The sequence below is a fragment of the Falco peregrinus genome, chromosome 5, assembly GCF_023634155.1.
Source record: "Falco peregrinus isolate bFalPer1 chromosome 5, bFalPer1.pri, whole genome shotgun sequence".
NCBI lineage: Eukaryota > Metazoa > Chordata > Aves > Falconiformes > Falconidae > Falco > Falco peregrinus.
The window spans coordinates 106,147,072-106,174,680 of record NC_073725.1 but is presented as its reverse complement, the minus strand read 5'-3'; the positions used below and the strand labels follow the sequence as shown (position 1 = coordinate 106,174,680).

The window sequence follows — 27,609 nt, the reverse complement described above, 5'->3', positions numbered from 1 at the left end:
ATGTGTAATGATGGTCAGTTTTAGAAATTTCTTTTCCTTTTGATATTATGAGTAAGAGCAAGGCTGAAAAAAATAATTGTTGTCTAGAATATAGGTGTATTACTTTCAGTTCTCTTGTGTATGTAGACAAAATGGACATTTCATTGTTATTTTATACAATGTGAAACCACATCAATGCTTCTAAAGCTGAATATTACATGGCTAACTGGAATGTAGTATGAGGTTGTTTTTCTTTGTTTTTACCAGACTTTAGAGTTATGATCAGAAGCTCTTTCTCAGTTTCTGCCTTAGTTCACTGATGCATCCTGTTCTGGCTTCCCTGGTTATTCTTTTTGCATGTCTAAAAGCTTGTTGAAGGGCTATTACTTAAAAGTTCAAGATAAATTTGCTTATAAATTGGAGTTGACAAATTCTGATCCTACAAAAGGGATAAAGAACTGTTATCATTTGGCAATCCATATCTTGTTCTTAATCCACTTACCTACACCTCTTTGATATCCAGGGATTCCAATAATTTTTCATCTTTTGAATATAAAAATATGTGATTTAAATTGTGAGCTTTCTAAACTGTTGGTATTGCTTTAGCAAATCAACTAGTGCTAAAAGCAAGCACAGTAAAAGAAATTGCATAGTAAATACTTTAAAATAAATTAACAAAAATAAGAGAAAAATATTAAAATACTGTTTTCCTGTACCTTCAAAATTTTACTTAAATTAGATACTTTACTGTAGGTAAGCTCGTATCATCACCTTTGTACTAAACTCTGATCTGGTGGTATAATTTATCTTTAAACTGATCTTGATCTTAGACTGGTAAAAGAAAAGGGGATGCATTCCAGACAGAATTATTACAGTTTATTAAAATCATAACACATGCCTATTACTTATATGAAAGCAGAACCAAACTAGTTCAAAACAAACAGGCAAAAAAACGTAAAGTACAGTGTAAATAAACTAATTTTTGAGGCAGCAGACATGGTTTTCTCTGTAATAGGATTGCTATACCAGAAAACAGTAAAAATAAAATAAATAATAAAGGTATAAATTTCTTCTAATTATTTTCAGGTTAACTTAGTGTGCAGAGTAGAGATATGATCATCTGTGAAATTTAATGTCATCTGGACATATCTATACATTTTCTCAGCAGCAACAGAAGTTAGAATAATACTTCCAAATGATTTACATTGCTACGTTCACTTCTGTACCATTAATACGAAGGGGCAGACTGACTAACCACTAACTGATTAAAGCAAAACCAAACAAACCTAAAACCTACTATCTTACTGAAATTTAAATAAACTATATTAATGGAAATATAGGAACTGTCATCAGTTATGTCATTTAAATTGTATTACAACTTCAGATTTTATACTTATACATATTTAAGCATTTTGGAAACTTCTGATAATTTTCAGGGCCAGGAACATTTAGGAACTTGTGCCTCTAAATCTAGCAACTAGTTCTGAAGCTGTGCTCAGAGATGGGGACATTTCAAGAACTGTATGAATTTTAAAAAAAACTACTAATAAATCATTCACTGCCAGAATAACTGTGCAGTTGATGTGTTGGTAACCAGTAAAGTACGGGCACTAAACAATGCACAAATAAGCATAGCAAACCCTCCTGAAGGATAGCTCTCTGCTGCGGGTGCTTGTCTGTTTATCCATCCTCTTAGATCAATTGTACAGCTCATGTTTAGTGATATTACAGAAGATCTTAATTACCTTTAGACCCTTTGTGTGCTTGTAACCCAGAATATTTGCAACAACTTGAGAGCTGGAACTCGTAGAAATTTGAAGTCAGTGCACAGATCCTACATGAGATACAAGAAGGACTATCAAAACCACCATCACCTAAAATAAATATTGTCTCAATTTATGCAAGGTGTAACTATGTCTTTCCTGATAGGAGTTTCAGAGAAAACTTACTTACAGTCTCACAAAACAGCATTAAATTTCTTTACAGTGGAATGAAAATGTACTCTGCGTGTTTAGTTCTGTTGTGCACGTTGTCCACAGCTGAAGTGCAATTGAAACTAGTTGCCTCCTTGACTTGAAAAAGGTCACCCTCAAAATATAAAACTTAATAATACATCAATCAAATAACTGTAACGTTTTGGGAAGGCCATTCTTAATTATCTGCTATTGGTAGCATTCTAATACAGATGATCCCATTTTTGGAAACTGTTCTTTTCAGTCTTTTCTGTATGCAATAAAAAGACTAAATATGCAGATTTTAATGTAAAATATGACATGTATTACATGATGTGTATCTTACAACCATTACTTTTATTTGGAGTTGTCTATATTTAGAAAAATATTCCAATTCCATGCATGAATGTTTGCAGAGTTTTTGATTAGGAAGCAAATACCTACTATATAGATGATAAGAGAATTAGTTATATCAGTAATTTCTGTAGGAAAATCGAAATATAGTAATGTTTATACATTATATTTATTTGCATATATAGACAGAATTAATCATGGGACATCTATTTTGCATTAACATGTTTTTCTTTATTGATGTAATAATGAAGATAGAACTCACTCCCTTTAAACACATGCATGAGGCCAAACTTATGTTTGTGGTGTGTGCAATGTTCATGGAGTATCTGATCTCATGAGTCAGTTCTACTGCCTTAGTCTTTGGTCACGTGGCTTATTTGCAAAATTAGCATAATTCTTAAAAAAAGAAATCTAATTATGACTGAAGTTTCTAACCAAACATTGCATTTAAATTAATCACTCTGGGTAATTTAAATGCAATTTTTCCTGTAAATATTTTCTATTCATTAGAAAGAGAGGTCAGTTAGTTTATGCAATTAAAAGAAGCGCAATCACAGACTCACAGAATAACTGAGTCTGGCAGGGCCTCCTGTAGGTCGTCTAGTCCATCCCTGTGCACTCGTGGATTACCTGGAGCAATGTTGCCCAGGACTGCATCCAATTGGTTTTGAACATCTCCACAAGGTCTCGGAGCGGTGTTCTCCAGTGTTTAATCAATCACTCTTACAGTGAGAATGAAAGAATATTCCTACGAGTGTGGATTTCTTTTTCTGTTAACTTCAACAAAAAGTTCAGACGGCAGATGCAGACAGATATGACTTAATTAACCATTTAAAAAATTGGACATATTTAGAATATTTTGGGGTGTGTTCATGCTTTTAATTTTAAAACCAAGGTTGCTACATGGTGCATTAGTAATTATGCAGTCATTTACGTTAATAAACAGTTATGTATTTTAGAAAAATGTGTAAAATCTTCAAAGGGTGAAGCCATTTTATTACAAACATGCTTGGAATGTAATGTAGTTTTTTAATGTGCCCTGCTATTTCTTAATTCCAATCTGATACCTTTGTAGCTCTTGTGTTTTATCTTTTGCATATTTCACAAAAGCTAACTTCTTTCCTTTCCTAAATCTTTAAAATATCTTTTTTTAAAAAGTGAACTAGAATTGTAGTTTTTATCTGTATTTTATGACTCTCTTCGCCATAGCAACATTTACATTTCCTCTGACTGGTATACTTTGCATGCAGTGCACAGTCTACCCTTGACTAAAATGTGGTACTTTCTGCAAAATATGTGGTAGCACAGTAAAGCAATTATGTGAACAAAGAAGGATTTTTATTGACTCCCTTAAAAAAATGAAATGCATTTTCTTTACAGATGTTGGCCCAGTAAGCTGCAGGTTAATGTCATGTTTTTAATATTTAGACTGAAATCTTAACATCAGGAACATCCCAGTAGGAGGCTGAATTTTATTTCTTCCTCCATGTATGACATAATTATCTGATGCCTGTGGTACTTACATAGTTCTAGGAAGTGGAGAATAAGTGTATAGATTGTAAAAGAAAAATCACCAAAATCACAATATTTAAATGCTGTATCTTATAGAAACTGAGTAAGTAGATTTTAATACAGAAAATTAATGTTTTCTGCTATAAATTGAGTTTGAGTGTTCTTTCTATTCTCTCCCAAGTTCTTGTTGGTTTTGGGAAGAGCTGTGGAAGACTGCTTACCCATGTATGAAATGCTTTGCATTTCTTAATACACATAAATAAACCTTTCTCTACCCCTATATTTAATTATATTATATGATGCCATAAACTAACAGCCTATATGATAGACTACCTGTCACAGGTATGCACTAAGTGTTCTATTCTTTTTTTTGTCTCGTTCTTTTTAAGGAGCTTCACTGATAACTCTGACAACTTCCTCCTAGCTGCGGTGTTAAGTACAGGACCTACATGCTTGCTGCAGTATTGCACATCTTTCCTGAAAGTGTATTTCCAAAAATTCCATGCATTCATACAAAGTTCCGTACATTCAATGCCAAATTCAGTATCAGTATGTGACATGTACAGGATGAGTCTGAACACGGCAAACCACTGTTAACTTAGCTATGTGTAGATGTTACATTTGGTGGAGCTCAGAAACTATTTACAGAAAGGGCCGTACTATCAAAACTCTATTCATAGTTGTTGATAATTTACTGGCATGTTTGTACTTAATTTCTATTAATTTGCATTGTATCTGATTATGGAACAATCAGGTCACTAGGGTTGTTAGCCTTTTTGTGAGAGACTGGAGACATTTAAGTGCTTGCCAGGAGAATAGTACTGTGGAAATGAGGTCAGTGACTGTAAATTAAGAGTTATTTCTTTATTTTTGACTGCTTTAACGTAAATACGTTGCAGTAGTATAAATTTTTGGCAAAGATAATTTCTTGCAATTGTTATTAGAAAAATAGGAAATGGGAAATTAATTTCATAGTGATTTATATTATTTTTCTTTCTCTAATAATAGAAAAGAATAGAAATACTTTTTTGGTATAACAAGAAACTGCTGCATATAATTTAGTTTTTCAGGAGATTCTTTTTTGCTGTTTTTCAAATAAACATAAAGTTGAATTCTGATCCAACAGAACAATAACTGTAATTCTAGTATGTTTTCCTTTAAGACTTCTAGACTTGTTTTCTTGGAAATCTAGGACACATAGCTACATAATGTTTTGAGTGAATTGTTGAAATGGCTATAAAATATTTTAGAAATGTATGGGGTTTGTTTTGGAATTATCATGAAGTCATTTACAAAATCAGTCTTTGTGAACTTCTTTTGTTAAGGGTGAAAGGAGGCAGACTTCTATGAGGTCTGGCATGGAGTACTTAGCAGAACTACTGGTCCCGTAATAGGTGCTCTCTTCTTCTAAAGACACATTTCAGATCCGTGTGGGGTTTTGTTTGTTTCACATTTACCTGATGCAGGAAACAGCACAGCATCCTCCTTTGCCTGTCTTGGTTTGTTTTACCATGTTAGTAGTGCATGTAACTCTTTTCCTGATTATACCAAACACATTTCCATGAAGGGCTCAAAACAATACTAGATTATTTGCAAATGTGGAAAGCATGACACTGTGTGCAATAACAGTACTGAAAAACCACCTACAGTTATTTATTCTGTGTTACATTGTTTGACAGGGACCCCAACTTGACCTGAATTTAGAGCTGGAATTCTCAACATGTCTTACTGGAATCAAGCATACTGTGAACATGCTCAGGGAGCTTGCAGTCTCTGAAGGTTTTTTTTTTTTTTTTTTACAATACAAAATAGAATAAGAAAATTTGTTTGGTAAAGAAAATTTAAATTTTCTGGGAAAGATAAATAGGTTAAAAGAAACGAGTTTGAAAACAAATCCCCTTCCCTTTTCTTCACTGTGTCCTTGCAAGGCCCTAAGCTCTACTCTTGCTCTTTAAAAGTTGTTTGGTTTTTTTTTTGTGATCTTTAGACTTTTAGACTTCATCACTTTGCAGGAAGATTTACACAGTTCCATCAAGATCCTTAAGTCTGTTTTTCTTCATCAGAAAATGCTCTCAGGTTTGCTCTGGTGCTTACAGGTCTGCAGGCTGCTGTTCCTGCCACACCTGGCGGTTGAGCAGCAGCCTCCGCTTACCAAGCGGCGTGTGGAGGAAGGTCCCCTTCCCTGTGGGGGGCTCCTCCTAACCCAGCCTGCAACAACCAGGGGACAGCAAGTGACCGGACATCCTACCCGCACCTCAGCCACTCATTTTAATAAAACACGTATTACCCAGGCAGTAAACGAGGAACAAGTAAAACAGGTATATGTCCCATCAGGTATCTTCTTTAGGAGACAATCATTAGAGGGAGGAAAGGAAGAGACATTAATGGAAAATAAGTAAGAACGGGAGGTACTTTGGTGTGGTTGGAGCCAGATAAAGACACTAAAGTGGCATAGTTTACCATAGGTGCAAGTAGAATCGAAAGATCTGCAGTGCTTTATGAGGGCCAGGGAAAGATCGTGTAGTTCGCTGCAGGGCTGCCTCTTGGCAGTGTCTAAAATGAACCAAGGGAAGCAGAGGGACCCGCTGGGTTTTACACAGAGGCAGGCAGTTTTTAGACTATGCAATAAAGGGTCAGACCAGTGGACTATTACTGTTATTGTTTAGGAAAATTTTTGTTTCCTATGGCCTCCCAGAAGGGGTAATGTCAGACAAACCCCTATTTCAAAGGAATTTGTAGCAATTATTAAACTGAATTGCTGACATATAGGATCTTGTAACAGCCAAGTTTCAAATCAGCAACGGAATGAAGATTTGCGTGGCTGTAACAGATTTTTAATTATTATTATTTATTTTATTTTTAAGAAAAAGACTGTGAACCTAGATTTTGAAGGTTAGGTAAAAAGTGACAAGAATACCAGCCCAGGAAAAGGCGTAATGGAATGTAAAACTCGTCTGCTGACCCTATTATTCTTAATCAAGGCTTTGAGTACTAATATTTCAGAGCAAGAAAATATTCTTTGTTTTCTAAAAAGCTATAAATGGGATTGACAAACTGAATTCAGCAACATATAATATGCAACTTTGATTTGTAAACTTTTATTAATGTGCTCTTGCAAATAACCTTAGGAAAAGCAATATGGATATTTTCATATGCAAAGGTTTATTACATCTAGCGAGTGTGGTAATTATTAATAGGAAATCCTTACTTGCATTCCATCTAATTGTAATTCCTTCACACGGGAAAACTTCATCAAACCGTATGTATCTGAGGGGATGTGATCAAACAGGAGTAAACTCAAGTCCTGAAAACAAGTAGCAAAAATTACATTAAAGAGTATTAATATTTGTTTAAGGATTCCATTTAAAGTTGAAGTCCCATTAGAGCATTGTGTTTACGCATGCAGTTTTGTTTGGGGTTTTTGTGTTTGTTCAGGTTTTAATGTTATCCCCTACACCCCCACCCCCCACTCTTCCTTGAACCTTTCTCAACCGTAAGTGGACTATAAGCTTTCTAATTTAGTCTGAAAGTTATCTGCAAGTATTTCTGCAATGATTCCTCTGTACCTACAATTGTGTTGCCTCGAATACCTTGACTGTACATGAGGTACGGTTTTGTAGAATATTGTGTACAATTTAGCTCATTATAAAAATGTATGAGATTGCTATGTGTAGTGGGCTTGGGCAAACTGTAGAGTTCCTTTCTATTTATTCCAAAGGTGAAATCTAGGTATCATTCTTTATTGCCCTTGTCTTCATCTCAGATGCTAACAAAAGGATGTTTGTAATTTTTACATATATTTAGCAAGAAGAGGGCATTAAACAAAAAAAATAACAAAAAAAAAAACCAAACCCAAAACAGTGTTAGAGAGAAACCCAACTTCAGTGCTACAGTAGGAAATTAAAAAAATCATATTGCAACTATCTTCTTTTGTTTCAATGAGAAGAAAAAAAAAAAAAGAAAAAAGCTTCTACTTTATCAGAGCCAGTTAACTAAGTTGAAGACAAATAAGTAGATAAACATTCAGAAAACCTTTAAACTGCTCGAAGTAATGCTCTAAACTTTTATACAGGATTTAGCTCATGTATCTACAGTTCATCAGGTATCTGCAATTTCTTCAGCAACTATATTTCTATATAATCAATTATTTAAATAACAGACTTTTAAAGAAACAGATATAGGTCATACCTTCATGTGATCATGGCTTATATTTTGTTATTGGATCACTCAAGTTTTATGATGAGGAAAGTTTACTTGCAACAATTGTCTCTGCCATGAATTTTGTTATATTTTATATTGTGAAAACAGAGAAATTGTGGCTGGTTGCTTTCAGTATTTGTGAATTAGAGATCACATGACAGTTCTCTTTCGTGACATATACAAATGTGGACATTAGCTTTTAGCAGAGTACTATATGGAAATTCTTCTTCTGTCTGTTTCAATGCAGAACAAGGACAAAAGGTCAGTCAGAAGCTCACTAGAAATCTTGAAGGTGTTTTTGCATTTTGTATTGATTCACCAGTCTGTTTCTGTGTTCAGCTGATACCTGTAAAGAAACAGTTTGTATTGGAAAAAGAAATTTTCTGAGAAGGTGGATTTAGAACAAGGCTAAATTGCTACATATGGTGAATTCCCATATGAGTATGAAAGTAAGAGGAGAAGAATTCAGAAAACAGGAAAACTGTATTGTGCCTGTAATAGTTTATTATTCTGAGTTCTTCTCTGTTACCTACAATGGGTCTTCTTTTTTCTAAAGTGAAAACAGAACCCTTTTTTCAGCTCTTGATAAATAAGGTATTTTATACATAATAGAGTCTACTGTCTGCTCTCCATGTTTTTTTATGTGAGTTGTTGCTTACAGTAAAATACTGTGCATAAAACCAGGTATGGCTAATCTGTGTGACATAAATATGCATGTATGCATAAACACATTTTATTTGATATATGTACATATAATCATACTTGTGTTTACAGTACAGAAATGTATTGTTCTATGCATACATTATTGTGTATTATGCATATGTGGCGATATGTTTGCATAAACAGTAACTTTATATTGCTATTATGTTTCTTTCCTCTGTCATAAAGAATGCAGCCTTCTACTTTAACTAAACTGCTCGTAATGTTAATTTCATTCATAGTTAGTGTAGACTTAGATGTTTACAAACCAAGAATGACTAGTTTTAACACTAAAACTCTGTATGTTGAATTATACTTGTCTAGAGGAAGATGGAACTACTTCACAGGTCAAGCGTGATACCATATCTGATGAGAAGACAGTCCCTTTCTTAGTATCATTATATTTAACAAATCGCATAGTGCTTTTGTGATACCTAGTAGAGAAGCTTCAAGGAATAAACTAAGTTAATAAGCCCTCAATAAATTTAATCAATTGGCAGTGTTTCTGTAGTTTCTTTCCTTTATACTTTGCTTTATATTATGTTTGTGATTTTATGAATGCAACAGCTAAAGTAGCTATTCAAATTAACGTATAATGATTGCTTGTTCTGTTTTGTTTTTTTCCAGCTCCCTCAGGCTCAAAAGGTAAAATATTTTAATCAAATCTTACTCATTCAAAGTAGTCACCAGTTCTTCATGTTTCCATGGTGTTGTGAGTATGGTACAGTAGTGATCAGTGAAACAGTTCACTGTAATGAGGGCGCTGGAGCTGAGCAGCAAGAAGGGTAGCTGACAGCAAGGCCAGCTAAGGTACTTGCTGAGAGTAGCTCTTCAAACGTGAGTTATTTTAACATGATAGGCATATAGTAGCCTATAGCTTTAAAACAGCAGGGAAGCTATTTTGTCAACAATTTGAAATAATAGTAAGGATAAAAAAAAATCACCCCATTACTCCATGTGAAAGATCTCTGGGTCATTTTGTCTGTATTGTAGACTGCAGCACCTGTGGTATAGCTGGTACCCTCTCACTGCTCCCCACTGTATCTATCAGCACACCTTTGAATACATCCAACATTTTACTTCTCTAATAGGTTGCATACAGTTTTCATATAATATGCTTTTGCCTTTAAACAACTTTTGCATTGATACGGTATGTTACCAGAGTCAGCACTGTGCATCATGATAGCACGACTGTGGCAGACGTAAATAATTGCTTGGTGCCTGTTGTATCATCCTTGCATATTACACAAATATAATTAAAGCTTACAGAAAACCTAGATGCTGCTTTGTGGTTTGCAGTGAAAAATATCAAAATGAAAAAAATATGCAATATACTGGGAAACTACAATACTCACTCATCCAAGTTGGTTGCCTTGTGCTGGGTAAAGTGCATTTAAATAAAAAAGTCATAGCAATTAATCAGTTAAAAGTCACTGTTATTAGTAGTCTTGGACAATGATCAAAGGTCAGTTTTTAATGAAAGCTATAGGTTAAGCAATCTTCAATGAATAGCTTTTACAGAATAGTGAGGGCATCCATGGAACTCAAAATTTTAAAATGGTTACTTAATATATTTCATCAATTTTTTTAGTTTAAAAAAGCAAGAAATATGAGCATGGAAGCTTTTAGTTTTATGTTGTTATGTATATTTGAAATTTCCTTGCTTGCGGAGCTCAGAAATGCTATTTCAAATCTACAGGTAATATGGTGTTTTGTGACACGGGACTATATCCATAGTTTTTTCTTGCATTTTGGTAGTTGCAGCGCCTACCAAATGTGACATGGTAACAAAGATTGTTGCTTTTTATTTTTCTTCTGGAAATAGACAGTCTAAAGAAATCTTTTATTTACAGCTTCCTGGAGAAGTAGAAGGACTAAAAGACTGGCTAGACTGACTAACCTTGGCTTTTTCATGTTCACCTGCTTGTCTAAAGTTTTATGACAAATGGTTCTCTTTAAAGTTTGCAGAAAGAAGAGGCAGAGTGAGGTTATAATATGCTGGTGCAGAAAGATAGAAGCAGTCAGACTGCTTATGAGAATTGTGTCATGTGGTGCTGTATTACGTGTTCTGATGTCCAGAATTCTGAGTTATTAAATAATATTCTGGTACAAATCACTCAAGTGCCAGGTTAGTGAAAAAGCACAGTTTTCACGGAAGGTCAAAAATGCCAGTTTTTGGTGTGTTTACCCCTTGAGCAAACCGATGCAGAACTAAAGCCCTATTTTGTATACATATGCATAATGTCTACTTGACTGTATGCTACTTTCACGCAGGGAAAGTGGAGAGGGGTGGGGAGGAAGGAATGGGATGGGGAGGGAGGACAGATGCAAGTAATTCACAAGGACTTTTGATAACTTCAGGTAAGACATAAGCCTTTTCATAAATATGGCCTGATAGTTTATGAACAAAAAAAGAGAATCTCTTGCTGTCTGCAAGGCGAAGAGAAGCAGCTCAGGGCTGACACATGCCTTTATGAATGACTTAGTCACTAATGTACATGTTTTGCCATATGGTGTCTGAACTTGTACTGTATTTTTGTTGGAATCTATGTATCATCTTGCAAATGTTTTCTCTACAAATATTTCAAACAGTCATGTCTCTCTAAACATGTTCACTTTAATCTTTGAGTGATCTGAAAAGAAAATGTGGCATTCCAAGTTTACCTTTGCTATTTTATATCCGATATAAATACTTGGTCATCGTGATGAAATGCGTTATGTCTTTTATGTGAAACATTTTGGCTACAGTATTCTTGGTGTTTATTCAATGTTCTGTGGTGATTAGCTATTGATTTTGAACACCTGTAGGTTCACAACTCTCTACCGCAGTTAAATAACAATTACAATCTGTTCCTGTTATGCTATCTGCTCTAAACCAAGTTGTTGCAAATTCAGAATTGGAGTGCAGGTGAAATGAAGCATGAGGAGTTTAAGGTGGATGTCTGTTGCACCATGATATTGGTCTTTAAAAGATCTTTTTCATATACCCTATACTTAAAATAGAAAATACCACAAAAGTAAAAAATAATAATAAAAAAAAAAAAAATCCCAGCTCTGATTTCTGGATATAGAGATGCTGATTTAATATGGTTATTTATCTTTCAGAAGACAGTATGTCTAGGAAGAGATAATTTATCTTAAAGAAAGAGCTACTTATACAGACAAATGGAACAAATTCATGTGAATTGTATGTCCTTTATGTTGCTTTTCTGCATGTTTTTAGGTTACCATCCCATGGGGCTGTAAAAATAGTAATAAACCAAAAAAATTTACCAGTTTTCAGCCTTTTTCAGTTTGGCTTCCAAAATGACCTTTATCTTTGAAACACTTTTGAAAAAGCAGTTTTTGTATACATAGATGAGCAAAAGCTCTTCTTCCTTAATATCTCAAGAAGGTATTTTGTTTCCTAGTAGGAAAGCTTTACTTGCTTTCTTGAGAAAACAAAGCAGGATTCAAAATCTGTTGTCCTACTGTTCTGCTGTTCTCTTCTAGTTAGCTTGTGTGAAGATGTAGAAGTGAATAAATTAGGCACACAAATAGGCAGCTGATAGTTGCATTTAGGAACATTTAGGAAGGAGTATGGTTTTGGGGTTTTTTTTAAATGATTCTCTCATGAGCAGAATCATATTTCGTTCATATAGAAATGTTTTGATGATATTTGTTGCCCAAAAGTTCCTGACAACTTTCTTCTCTCTTTCTGTTTTATCCCTTAATTTCTGTAAGTAGTGCTTTGCCCTCCTTTTATCTTGATGCTATCATCTTTCAGCCATTTGGGACCATCATTTATCATCATTTTCCTGCATCATTTTCCTTCTTGTACTTTGAAGTGTTGAATTAACTGTCACTGGGAATAGCAGATTTGCAATTTATTTTTTTTTATTTTCTATTTCATTGAAGTGCATGACTAGTGATTTTAGCATTTTTATAAAATTATAAAGTTAAATTGAATCTAATGTAGTACAAAATAATCATGAAGTAAACACTTTGACCCTGATTTAGCATTCTTTTGGATCTGTTTCCTGCTGACAAGAGGCTATTGTCTTTCAGTTTTGTAATGTATATATAATTGAGTGATCCATTCCGAAAACTGCACTAAAAGTTTCACTTACATATTAATCACAATCGTACATTTAGTTTCCAAGTTTCTCTCTCACAATTCTCAACAATTAAGCTGATTTTTAGCAACATTTTTGAGTCAGCAATTCGCAGCTTCTAAGTAACTATTTCGTATTATGAGGTTTTTTTGATGTTCCATTTTGTGTGCTAAATATGGAAATGTGTCTCCAACTTAATACACTCACACAGGTTCCTGTATTGTCCCAGGTCATAATTTGAATCTAAGCCAAAATAATAGCTATTCCTTATTTTTGTAGTCTATATTAAAACACAATTAAATGGTTGAATTCCAACTCTCTGATGCTTCCAGCGTGCCCCATGACTCTACTCAGCACATGAAAGCACAGCAGTTACAGAAGACAGCACCTTATGAAGCCAGTCTTTGCAGAGTAGGGAAAGGAAGAAGGCAGGTGGGTTGGGAAGGTGGCAGAGTTATAACAAGACAGTGAAGAAAACCCAAAAGCTTCAGTAGGAACCTCGTACTTCAAATACACCTTTACAGAACTGCTGTCTGCTGTGGGTAAAGTTTCAGCAGCAGCATTGTGGCAACCGCTGTCAACACTGGTGCCTTGTCAGAGGGTTTGCTGCAGTCTCTTGCCCTGCAGTTTCACCTCACTTTTAGTCCCTGTGAATATAGTAATGTTTTCCTCCTACTTTTTAACTGTCTTTTCCCAAGGCTGTGTAGACTATGCCAGCAGACTTTGACCTGTATCCTCACTCAAGTCCCTTAAGTTCTGTTTCCTTCCAGGTCTACAGACCAAAGGTTCTTCTGTCAGCATAGCTGCACAGCCCTCCTCAAACAGTTGCTTGAGTGCCTCTGGTTAGCCCCATCATATCTCCTAACAATGCTTCATTTTTTGATTCAGAATGATAGCTCCAATTTTAAGCTCTGTCCTCTAGATATAACGGCCTGTGGACCTTTTCTGCATTTCAATCTGCTGATAATTTAATTACATATTGTGGAAATCTAAGCTTCTGTTGTGGGATGTGAAAAATCAACTAGGAACATTGTAGATCTAGAGAGATTATAATTCATAAGAATATTATAGGGCTAGAGATTAGTTTATGAGCAAACTTGGGCATTGTTGTGGTTAATTGTTTTTCCATGGCTCAGAATTGGTGGGAGGTGAATCTGACTTTACTTGACACTATATGCTGCAACAGATATCCTGTTCTGTGGAAATGCACTATGGTTACTATAGTAAGTGCAAAAATTAGAACTATGTCAAGCAATAAAAAAAGTTAGTGTAAAAAAAGTCTTATTTTGTTTTGCTAGACATTGTTTAAATTGGAAAATGAAGTCTGGATAGAATTAGCACTATGCAAGTTAACTTCTAAGCTGAGCTGAACAGTCCTGCTAGAATTTCCTGATATATACCATAGGCATATAAACCTGTATTTCAAAAAAGATATTTTGAGCTCTCAGATCTAAAATTTTCTTCAATGAATATCTTTTTAATGTGGTGAAAGTTGGTGAAAAAATTTTAGAAACTCTGATACAGGTTGTGGTTGTATAACACATAAAGTCTAAAGACTAAAAGGTACTGGAAAAAATGTGAGGTTTAGACCTCAAAATTTGTTTCCTTTCTGTAATTATAGTTCAAAAACTTGTAAGAAAAAGTAGAATTGCCCCATCAAATTTGCCTTTTATTTTAATTAATCTGTGTATTGTTTATTTTGCTTTTTTTAATTAATCAGTAACAATTAGGAATGTGTATATCTAACAACATATAAAAACCCCACTTCATAGACAGCTAAACTGAAACAACATTGCATATTGTCTTTGAAAAGAAATCAGGAATAACATCTAAAAAAGGATACAGGCTTTATTACTGTCCTTACTTGTTGCTCCATCTCGGGAGACATTCACTGGTCTGTTGCTGGCAGAGCCTGGGTCAGTATTATCATCGCACAATATAGGTAGACTTGAATAACATATTAACACCAATAGATACAGACACTACTAATTCTGTGTTAGAAATTCTGGACAACCTCCTGTAATTCTTCTCGACTATACACTCCTAAGGAAAATGTTTCAGGGATCCTTCTCAAATTCCTGTTGCCATAATGGAAACACCTAAGCAAATGGGTATTCCTTCCTGATGATGTGTTTCTAGAGTAATTCTGGAGCCTTCCTTAACCTTAGTCCTGGGAGATGGATGTTAGTGCTAGAAGTGAGGGTAAACTCTCTTTAGTTTGTATGCTTTGTGCGGGGAGTAAGTGGATGCTTGTTTCTTTGTTGTTTCTGGAGATTTATTTGGGGTTGTTCTGAGGGGGCTAACCCTGTACAGCAAAGAGTTAAAGGGAAAACTGCAGCAGCTACATTTATTTCTAAAAGGAGTTTTTCTCCAATTATAAAACTATTATTGCTAGGCGTTACAGATCTGTGACTTCCTCAGAGAGTAAGTTCTGTTTCTGTATTCTAAACAGCCAAGAGTCATTTAGCCTGGCAATGCATTTTTTCCTCTTTCTTGACATGATTTTAAAAGGCTTGTTATTGTTTGCTAAACTTTTTATCAAACTGAGTGTCCATGGCCCTTGTATGGATTCCTGCCTATAACTGTTGCCACTATGTCTTTTCAACAGAACAGCTTGTTGGGGCAAATGACTAATGCTGCCTCTTTTGTTCATCATTTTAGACTGTAGATGATAACTTACAAAATCCTGGAATCTAGTTGAAAACTGTGTTTTTCTTTGGGGATCTAGTTCTAGTTTTTCTTGCCAATGTCATCCAAAGTAGCCTAGCAATTCTGGGACAAACCATACTGGTGCAAGCTGGAGAAACTACAAGAACTTACTTTTTTTTTGCAATACTATTAGATGAATAGGTTGAAAAATGAATATGCCATAGCATAATTCATTCAGACTTCAAATGAACTGAACTCAGACATTTAAATAAATGTATTTTTACCATTGTAATTCTGTATTTTAGAGAGCCATAGCAATAATAAGAGTTAAACTAGTGTTTAAGTGAGGATATCTTCCCAGAGTTTAAGAAATAAGAAGCATTGGAAGGGCTGTACAGTTCAGCAGTCTCGCACGAGCATATATACCTCTATGTGTGAATCCGTACATATTTAGTATTCCACTGAACTGAAGTCCCATAAATTCTTATTGCATCAGTTTGACATTTTTGTAGGTTCGTTATCCAGTCAAGCACTGTCAAATCACTGGCATTTCATAGCTCTTTGAGGCTAAAGTTGCCTTGCATTTTTCTTGTAATGATGATTCTACTTAAATGGTGGCAGAGTTCTGTTTAAATATTCCCAGAATTGCCTGACAGAAGAGTTCTTCTAGTTTTACTCATGATGTAAAAGAGATGGGAATACCTTCTGCTAAGGGCAAGAAGGAAAGAAATTAATTAATGAAGATCTTGTGTGGAGGTTAAACCCAGAAAGAGATTAAATTGAGGTTTGCATTCTTGCTTTTGTTTTATTAATAAACCCTAAAGGGAATTATGTTATTGTGAGTTGATATTCTTAGTAGAAGATGAAATTTGTAGTGTATTCAAGTGTAGAACTAAATGAGAAATTACCAGTTCAGCAGAAAGGTAGAAAATGGAAGAATTTTTTAAATGATTAGTGGAACAACAGCTGGTGCAATATGAAAAGGTAATTGTACACTGGCAGTATTGAAAAAGAGATGCTCATTCAGCATAGGGAGGAGTCCTTTTTTCAGGTTTTCAGAGGAGAAACTTGAATATGAAAAAATATTCTGCAAAGGAACTCTGCCTGTGTAACGTGGTTTGCTTGGGTTCAAGGGTTGCAGTATGCAGTGCGCCTTTGCCGCAAGGAGGACCGTAATGAGCCTTCACGTTGCTTTCACATTACTGTGGAGAATTGATTCAGGATCAAACCACTGGTTAGACAGCAGAAGCCACTCAAGTCTTATACGTTGATGGGGACATCCAGGTGCATCCACTGGTCCTATACTGTCTGAAGAAACAGGCAGACCAATACAGGTCAATACCTTGGTCTGAGTAGGAGAATAGTGAAGGTTACTGAAGTCTGAGAGAACTGAATTTAGAGAGGAAGCACAGACTGATCGTGCTTGTGAAGGAAAATGACTTTGTATGTGAACTGGCACAGACAATCTGTGTTCGCTCTCATGAACATATCTTCCGGAGTCATTAAGGGAGATGCTGATTACAGCACACATCAACTGCAGTCCTTAATCAAAATGAATGAGTCAGAGAACAAATTAATTGCATTGGAGTAGAAGAAACTGAATTAAACTTTAAGCCATTTTTTTTTTCTTTTCTTGATTTCTTGGTTTGTTTTGTTTGGTGTTTTCTGGAGGGAGTGTGTGGGGTTAGTTTTTTTTAAATTATTTTTATTTTCCTAAACAGTGACCACTGTGTTTTATGAGGTGTCCTCCTTCCCCATATTACATTCCATACCTGCAAAGTAAACATTCCAATATTCAGATGAATAAAGTTTCTTGAATAAAATCTCTGTGCAGAATTCCTATGATAAGGTAAACCCAGGGCTTTGTTTTGAAATGCATAGGGCTTATGTAAACATACTAATTTGGCTTTTGGAAAAAACAGGATTTTCTAGCTATTCTGTAGGGCATAAATATCTATCAGAGTAAGGAAAATCTGAAAGGACAGGCACTTAGTGCCATACTGTGTATAATCTGAGTTCTGTGGTGTTCAGCATGAAGATGACTTTGCAAGAGTCATGCTGATGTCAGACATTTAAGATGGTTAGTGCTTTTATACATACAGAGCTAAATAAATATAGGAAAGTATATGTAAATATATATTTTTTCTATTAATATAAATAAATAATATAGGCCTGCTCCCATTTGCCTCTTTTAAGAAATGACTCTCTAAGAAAATGACTTTGATACCTATAATAATTTTTTAAAGCTGTCATGTTTTTCCACTTTTATTTCTCTGTCCAAATTTTTAGATCCTTCTAATTATTTTATTTCATTTTCATTTGACTATTTTTAATTTGATGACTGAAGCATCTGATAATGCCTTAAGCATTGCTCTTGAATTCATATCTTTTATTTGTGTTAGTTTCCTTCTGTTTCCAGTAATCCAAAACCAATAATTTGAAGGAACTGGAATTCACATCCACTTCTGAAATGAGGAAGTACTTTCTTCAAAAATTGCAAGTGACCTTAACAAGCGTGTGTATGCAGACACATTTAAGTAGAAGGAAATTCTAAGTGCACAGATACCATCACTGGCCTGAAACTGTTAAACTGTTTCTCAGGAATTACTTTATGGTTATATTTTACCAATATTCCTAAAAAGACAGCAACAATTTATGTCTTTCTAGAATTTTCAGAGGCCTAATGAAATTAGATGCTCAAGTGCTGACAGAGATCAGTCATATTTGGAAACTAAACTTCCTGAAGCATCTTTGAAAATTTCATCCCTAGGATATGGCAGCAATATCCAACAAAACCATTATTTGAGATTAGTTTTGTACTATTCCGCCAATTTTTATTTGGTTCTATCTTATACCCTGCAGGACATTGTACTGAATCTGGGAAGTGTTTAGATGCATTTGAATGCTGCTTCTTATATTGCTTAATTTTATAGCAAAAAATACTGAGCAATAAAATGTTTCAAAAGGCACTTCAAAGCACATACCTTTTCCTTAGTTCACATCTGTTGGTAGCCTCAAGTGTTGGAGCTTGCCAGTGGAATTTTTATTTTCCTGGAGGGCTGGGGATGAAGCAGCTTTTGTTTCCTTGCCTTTTTCTTTATATTATGTAAGCACTTGAAGGGAATAAAACAGCAGTAATTGATATGCTGCTAAATAGGTGAGAAACAGGACTTTAATGTCAGTCAGAGCCTATGTGTGTTAACTAATGCGGTGTCCCAGGTAGAGAATAAGATCAGACACTTATCAGGAATCTAAAGATACAAAGAAGAGATAGAAAGGAGCTTGATTTGTTGATGCTTGGTCTGATGTGGCAAGAGACATTATTAAGCATTGGAAAAAACCCAGTATAACAGAAGAGGGGAAGAAAAGGAACAGAGGGGTTTCTTTGAGAACAGAACAAGAATTCAAAACAGAGTGTTGGAGGAACTGGAAGTCGTTAGTGGCTCTGCATATATGTATTTAGATGAGTTTCCAACATTTGGGTGAATTTTAGTCCAAATTAATCCCTCTTTGTGAAGCCAATTGGTCTACCAGCAGCATTTTGTTTCAGCAGAAACTATATACATAACAAACAAATTACTGTGTGAATATGTGTTTGTCAAACCTTACCCTTTGTTTCCCATGACCTCTGCCAGCCCCCAGAATATGTGGGGGTTAGTAAGGATGAATCGAGCAAGCTTAGCATGTAGCTTTAAACAATTTTGAATCGTCAGACTGTGGGGAATTAATATGCCACATAAAGCATACCTTTGTAAAAATGGCAGTAATTATTAGTATTAGTTACTCATACTAGTTACTCCTAAGGGACTGGAAGGATAAAATTGGATGAGGTACAGCCCATTTAAAGATTGAGATTAAATTCATGGTGCTTCATGTTTCAGTCATTCCCAAGGACCCTTGGCTGTAGTAACTATTAACCACCCATCTGGTGACGTATTGCATTATATTAGGATAAATATAATCCTCTGTATTTGCCAATATCAGTACACCACCCCCACCCCCACCCCCGATTTTATGTGTAACCAAGTTATTTGTTCTGCAACAATGCGTTGTCTGCTTATGAAAAAAAAATTTTTTTTTGATGTTTCCTGTAAGAAATGTTTGACTACAGTGTTTTCTTTTTTACATGCCTACATAATTCTTTTCTGAGCCTATGACTTTGTGATGTCTGATCGATGAGTTTGGGAATCATAAGGATTGTTTACATTTTCTTTTTGGGAAAAACAATAATTGAGTAACCAAAGAGTTTATTACTTATTACACAATAATGTGAAATGTTAAATATAATACAGTTATGCAGAGACTTTATTATATATCAATTTTCTTATTCTGAGTTTGTGATATTTTTCATAAGTATTTGCTGATGATTAAAAAAAGTAAAATAACCATAGGCAGTCCTGAGGATATCAGTGATAAATGTTCATTATGAATGTAACTAGTATAAGTTGAATTTGTATCAGTGATTAGACAACATATTAGTGATTGGGGTTTTTACTTAGAATCACTAAATTTTTCAAACATTGCATGAGCTGTTACAGAGTTCTGCTGTGTGTAAGGAATTGTCAGACTTGCAAAGTAACAATGCAAAATACCTAGATCATGACTTCCTTTGCAATTTATTAATGGATTCTTACATTAATTGTCTTAGCAGAAATACCCAGTGGCTAACATTCTACTATTTCAAAGTATTTCTGCCAAAATGTCATTGCCCAGGGAATAAAGCTGTGCTCCTCTGCAGCACATAATTCCTCACAATCTAACCACAATCTAACTATTTGTGTGAAGCAAATACTGCAGCTTGAGTTGGTGACTCAGTGGAACATTGCAAATGCAAGTCATCTATCATCCCGTTATTTGCTGACTCCACTTATGGAAGTGGCCGACAACCTGTTCATCTGCCAAACAAAGAAAAAAACAAACAGGCTGGACTATAAGATTGCACTTCTATAGAAATGATTGCAGCAGCCAACCCTTGGTGGTACTTGCAGATATCATAATTACAGGGTAATCATTCTCTGCGTGCTTCCATAGTTAGTTTTGAGAGTTAATGTGAAGAGTTAATGACCTGTTATCTCAGATTTTCCCAGGAACTCCAGACTGGGATTTTTTTCTCCATTTGAAGAATTTCAAACACACTAAAACTTTACTGACAGTCCCTTGGCTGACATCCTATCCGATGAATTTTTTCTAATCTCATGAGTGTGAGTGGACTCATAAAATAATACCAAATGGATACTTGACAAATACATGTCAGAGAACAACAACCCTGGGCAATCATATAAAATCTCTGAACGCTCCAAGATGTCACCCCATAATCGGCAGAATGCTTTTTCACTTCCTAGTGTACATGTATGTGTTTGGGACTATTGACTGTCATACCACAGAAGGCTCCTCTCCATACAAATCATGTCAGCGTGCTTGACTGTACTACTCTGGCCAAGGAGAGTAAATTCTGATGCTAGTTCAGCCCCATTTGATTTTCAAGTGCAACCTCTGAACTCCCAGTGTTTTGTAGAGTAGTTGGTTTAGATTTTTTTGTTGGCATTTTTATTTAATAATTTACTATTTCATAATAGAGCAAGGATCATATCAGGGCTAGATATATCTCTTTTTATTAAAAAGGAAAACAAACAAACAAACCCAAACATGATCGTAAGTTGGTTCCACCTCATATCCCTATTGATTCCTTATCAGATGTAAACCTTCTTGATACTGAACCCCATTTGTGTTCCGTCTGGTGTCTGCAAACATTACTGCTCAAGTGAGATGGTGCCATGCTTCAGGAAACATACTTATTTAGGAAACTGAAACCCTCCTGAAGCAGACTGGGAGCTGCAAGACATGTAACGTTCTAGACTTTGTCTGATTTGTTAATATGAAACATGCTTCATCAAATATCTTGGTAGTAATATATGACTTGTGTTCTCAAAATCTGGGGAGTTGATATCTGTGAGCAATGTCACGCTCTTATGGCCAATGATAAGCGTTCTACATGTTTCTCTTGAATGGGACCAAGGTCAGGAGATCTGTTTTCTCCCTAAATTGAAGAAATATGTTCAAACCTGATGTGCAGAATCATCTAATGCTTCATGCCACCTCTTTGTCCAGCAAACTGAAACCAGATGGAGCAAAGATGCTCCTGGGATCCTAACTGGCTGGTCATCCTTTCTGCCGCTTGTGTTAGCTGATGAGATCTCAGTCTGGACCAGAGCAAAGTGTATGGAGCTCATGACCTCTTGTTCCTTGCTGGGAGAAAACAGCCTGAGGCAATTTTGGCAGAGCTGACACTGGGAAAGATGTAGAACAGAGCTCCAACTGCTTTGCTACTGCACATGCTGCTTCCACAATCCACATTTTAGCCCCTTTCTATCTGTCATGGGACACTGCAATAGGAATGAAGATGAGGCATCTTTCCTGCCAGTGCAGATGGTGGGGTGGGCAGAGCTGGTATATGGAGACCAGCTTGGGCTGGGCTGCACTGACTGCAAGTCTAACTACCCAAGTGTCATTTAGATAAATTGCCTTATCTCATTGAAAATTAAGATAATGTAATTGAAAAATGCAATCATGTGTCTGTAATTGTTCCTTAGTTCTTAGAGATAGTATTTCTTTTTCAAATATAGCTTGCTGATGATCAGGGATTGGTGTTGATGACAACTGTTGCCATGCCAGTATTTAGTAAGCAAAATGAGACTGTAAGTATTCAGACTATTTCTGTCATGTGATAAGGGGGTGACTGCAGTGAAGTTGCTTTCAGGGACCCAATAAGATTTTAGCCAACTCTAAAAAACTTTTTTCTCTTCTTATTGTGTCTGCAGTTAATAACCCGATGTTAACATAAAAATGTGGACAAATAATCCCAAATAACTGTACTCTAGAAACCATAGTAAAATAATTAAACCCTATGTCTAAGACAAAATTTCAGATGATGGTGGGCCTTTGGGTTTTCTTACTTTTATATTACCTTTTTGCAGCAAATATTTTATATCCTTTTCTTCTTTGCACTCATATGCTTCTATTTCATAAACTCAGAATGTAATTAGTCATATGTATAATATGTATAGATCTGTTTATCTTTGTTAATTTAACAGGTTATTAAAATGACACGTACTTTCCCCTTAATGCTTAATCTTTCTCCTTTTTTTTATCAAATTGCAGAAGAAATTGGCAAAGGCGGCAGTAATGTGTTTTTAAATCAAAACCTATTTTGCACGAGGAAGTTTTCTGTTGAGGGGCTCAATAGCTATCAAAAGTTTGCATGCCTTTTCTATGTGAATTGCTGATAGAGAGGAGCAATGTTATTGATTAAATAGCTATTTGATCAGATGAGTTGTACCAGTGCCTGCTTTCCCCACTTTTTAAATGATTTGTCTATCTGTTCACTTGTGCAGAGTAGCTGCAATGTGAAATGAGCAGTGAGAATGTTCATTGTTATTGTGGTTCCGAGTGCATCTTTTATTGTTCTTTTCAGAGATCTAAAGGGATTCTTCTGGGAGTAGTTGGCACAGATGTTCCAGTTAAAGAGCTTTTAAAAACTATTCCGAAATACAAGGTAATACACAAATGATAACATGTCCTCTATACTCAGTATAATATAACGTAATTTATTTAGCACATTTAAATTGTTTATATTGAAATAGCTCCACTGTTTCACTCATTTTCCTCAGGAAACATAGCTCTGTAATGTCTGAGATTGGGTGAAGTTTTTAATACCAAAATTAATATATGCCTTGATCTTCACATTTTTGCAAATCAGTGTGTTTTAGAAGGTAATATTGTCTGTAATAAAATCAATGAAATGATTAAACCATACAGTATAACTAGAATACCACACAAAATAACCAGAAATACATACTGAAAACTTCTGTGAATTTGTATGAAAACCATATAAAAATGTATCCTTAATATTACTGTAGGCTTCCTGCCTGTGTGTGGCATTTTCTGTTCAAATTCCATGTCCCAGACTAGTTATCTACTTGAATTCAAGCAAGTGGGACATTTTGGGAACTTGAACGAGTTCCTGCTTAGCAGACTAGTGGTTCTTCTGCTCCTACCCAGTATTTGTTAGAAAATTCCCTCTACTTAGTTTTACAAAGTCAGAGACAACTCTACTCTAAAATGCTTAAAAAACTAATCATCATAAATTTTTTCAAAATTTCACGTACTTCATCTACTGTGGGATGTTTGTAACTCAGTAAAAGTAGGCTTCAGGCAAATGCAAAGATGTAATTACTTTTCATTTACATTTGATGCAATACCTTAGTATTTCACTATTTCTTTGTGTCTGAAATGCTTTATTATGTTGTTTTATTTACAAATGAAAATTAAATCGATGTTTTCCAGTTAATTCCTAGCAGAATTTTTTTGCTATTTTGCAGTAGCTACATTTTGACATGTATCTGTATTGAGCATAATTTTATATGTCATACTTTCCACTTAACTGGCTGCCATGCTCTCATTCACTGATTTCTAAGAAATTGGAAGAATAAGATGGCTTGTGAGTGCCTTTGAATATTCCTACATGTTTTTGTACATAATACTAGTTAGGAGAAAAAAAAATCTATTGAGTTTAATTCTAATTTGAATACATTATCAATTACCAAATTGTTTTGGTAGATCAATATGCAGTAACTGGAAAGATTATATTAAACAAGAATCTGATAAAAGTAATGCATACAATGTTGGCAATAATGTTGACAAAGTGTGTTGGAGTAATTTCCTGGGACCTGGATTTCGCTAGGCTAGATGCTATGCAAACAGAACAGAAAAGCTGTCCCAGCTGGAAAAAAGTTTGCAGACTATGGGAGAAGGCAGCAGATGACGACACACTGATATCAAAACATAGCAAACAGAGACATTGCTGGTTAGGATTAATAACAGAGAAAAGTCTCAGTGCCCTAATCACCAAAGTTAGTTAACCACAGCTTCTATTATACTTGTGTGTGCAGAAATACAGAATCAGTAGAATCAGTAGAAGGCAGACGAGAAAGGAGCAAAATTTGGAGCAATGGAAACAATGTTTGGAGCAGCCTTTTAAGGAGCTACGGGTAGAGCAAGTTTCATTCATAATGAGAAGGAAGAACAACACTGTAGTAACCGTAGAAATGAAAGCCTGTCTGTACGTAGCTGGATAGAAAAGGCTGTGTCACAACGGTGTTATTGAGAAGTCAGCTGTAAGATCTGGACGTAGTTTAAATACAAGAACGCAGAGAGAGTCTGAGGCCTGAGTAACAGGTATTGCAGCAGAGTTGGAGTCAGAAAAGGAGAAGATAGGTAGGAAAATTGGAATTTCTGGGTTTGTCGTATTGATATATTTTTTAAGACTTAGTTTTCTGTGCAAGTAATATACAATCCTCTTTCTGAATATTAGACTTTTTATTTTAAGGTATGTTTTATATTGCAGGATGTAATGTGAGAGAGGATTATTACAGGAGGCACCAGTATCATGCAATACAGTTAGGTTAGTGAAATCACTTGAGTTATAACTTCCAGTCTCACATACCGTAAACATTTCTGAACAGTGAAAAGACCATGCAATTGCAAGAGCATAATCACCCCGGGACCCATTCCTGTAGAGGCAGCATGTGAAATAAAATTCACACAGGGATATAAAATGATTGGTTGGAAATAGTATTCTGCTGACCTGGAATTCACTCAGCTTGGATGAGGTGGATTTTATGCTGAGGAAGATACAATAAGCTATTTTCAGCAGTCATTATCTAGACTAAACTTCCCCAGATGTCAGTGGCAGTTTCCCCTGAATAAGGTAGGGCTGGATTTAGTAATGCTTAGTTTTCATGTGGCATTTTACAGCAGTTAGAAAAAGTTTTTTCATTTCTGAATCTGTCATTTAGAGACAGAGTTCAAGGTTTAAAGTGGCAGTGCTGCTGTAAGTGGTAGTATTTCTCAAACCAAAGATTTTAAGTGCAGAGAGCATGCAATTTCACATATTGCACAACACATTAAAATACTACCCTTGGAGTCTGGGTATGCTTCAAATAGGCAAATATTTTTTTCCTGTGAAGTATACCACCCACGTTTGTTTCCTTACCTGACTTGGATGTCATTCTGCAGTTATCAACACAGACAATTATACATGAGATCTGATATTTAGCCAACAGCTAGTTCACTTGTCATGCTATAATAGGTAAAATATGTCCGCTGTTATTATTTTGGTTATCCCTCCTTTATGAAGAGATGCCAAGAACATATCACCTTCTATTACTTTCACTGAAGTTTATTGCTTTAGGAAACCCACTAATTTATGAAACAATCTTCTGTATGGCAGATACAGTTGACCATATACAATCGTTCACAGAAAGACAGTATAAATCTACTTCATATGTTTTCCCTATGACCTTGCCATAATATCATGCTCAGGTTTATATTTCCAGAAAACTGCAGAAGCCAACAGACTTGCTGTCCTACTTGCTGTCCCATCTTAGAAATGATTCTGACTTGTCAACCTTACTCACATTGCTTTATGCCAGACAAATTCCTAAGGACCCACCTCAGCGAAACATTTAAGAATGTACTGAAGTAAAATAAAAAGGTTATTAGTAGTGAGAAATGTAAAGTAAATACCAAAGCAAAATAGTTCTGGAGTTTTGGGGTTGGGTTTTGGTTATTTTTTTCCCCTTCATTGGGGTTTAGTACCTCAGTGCATTAAGATACTTAAATAAAGATATATGGGATGGTATATTATGGTACTTCAGAACTGAAAAAAAGAAAGGATGTGAAAGTATAGCAAGATGTATCTTTGCACAGTAAAAGTTGCATACTGAAGCTGCAGAAAGCTTCTACATTAGCAGCAAGTTTATGCTAAGAAGGGATGTTTGAATGACCACATGAATGATTTGAAGATACATTTATTGCATTCAGTGGGTGCAATCAACTGTGTAATAGGTATATTGGTAAAAGAGTGGTATTATTATTTAAATAAGTGCAGTGCTAAATTTGATTACATATACTGGTAGGCCTCATAAAGCATTTCATTGTTTTCAAATTATCTCCCATATTTCCACTCGATACAAATACGTAAACTTAGCAAAGTTTCTGTAGTAGAAATATGCTGCCTTCTGTGGCTCCCAATGAATTTGAATTCACAGAGAGGTAAAATGCCTTTAAGACTGGAAGATGTAAACATCTCTTACGACAGGCCACTGTTTGTTCACTATAACTGTACATTCAGTACCATTGACTTAAATTATTTTATGACTAAATTCTGGTATCCCTTTGCTTTGTCACATGCTATGGTGTATGTCTCATATCTAATTCACCCTAAAGCATATAGAGGTGCCCTAGATAGCAAAGTGTGCGTGACATTTAAAATATGTTCTATACGCTGAATTCATCACCATGACAGGTTGTCATTTTCACAAAATGTCAAGGATCAGAGCTTTGCATATGTCATAATGAAATACTATGTGGACAAAGGTTAGGAATGCCAGCTTTAAGACCTGGGTAACTAAGTTTTTGCCTGGTTTTTTTTTTGTTTAAGAAATTACTGGACACCATGCTAATTTAGTATTTCTTTCTCATTTACTTTAACAGTTAGGTATTCATGGATACGCTTTTGCAATTACAAACAACGGATATATTTTAACTCATCCAGAACTTAGGCCTTTGGTAAGAATACTATTTACTGATCTATTTTATTTAGCTGTATATGTTGCATTTATTTTTCTTTTAGTGTGACTAACATAATACTTATTAAAGAATTAAATACAACAGACCAGTTATTTATATATGGCTTTATAATATTATAATTCTTGATAAATTTACCTCTGAAAATAAAGGTTAGTGTGAAAAAAATCAAGGAAAATAAATGTACAATTTGATTCTGCAAAAGATGTAGGCCTCCATTACAGCAAAATGGCAAAGCCAAAAATTGCTGTAATTATATTCGTTTTATGTTGAAATGGAATGCCGGAATGCTCTATTGCTGTGTAATAACCCCTATTTGTCATGTTAAAGTGTTAAAGCTAATTTAATATATGTGTAGAAATTTCAATAAAGCATATTCTTAAGCAAAATAGGGCACAAGAGACTTTTGTACTAAAAGAGAAATAGCAGCAAATGTTACCTTTAGTTTCCCCTATCATCTTGTTTGCATTAATCACAGCAAAAAAACCATAGAAGTGCCTGTTACACAAATGTTTATCAACTTA

At 35.1% G+C, this 27,609-nt stretch overlaps 1 protein-coding gene across 5 annotated transcripts in view; it reads left to right on the top strand.

Annotated features, from left to right (window-relative positions):
- The window catches only part of CACNA2D3 (calcium voltage-gated channel auxiliary subunit alpha2delta 3), a 468,281-nt gene that overhangs the window by 322,936 nt on the left and 117,736 nt on the right, over positions 1-27,609 (top strand). For all 5 annotated transcript variants that reach the window (XR_008747525.1, XR_008747527.1, XR_008747526.1 and 2 more), the window contains 4 exons: positions 9,324-9,341; positions 22,063-22,134; positions 22,911-22,991; positions 26,993-27,067. Coding sequence is in view for 2 of the 5 variants with exons in the window: in XM_055806468.1 (XP_055662443.1) it covers positions 9,324-9,341; positions 22,063-22,134; positions 22,911-22,991; positions 26,993-27,067 (246 nt within the window). In the remaining 3 variants the exon portion in view is untranslated. The remainder of the gene's footprint in view (positions 1-9,323; positions 9,342-22,062; positions 22,135-22,910; positions 22,992-26,992; positions 27,068-27,609) is intronic.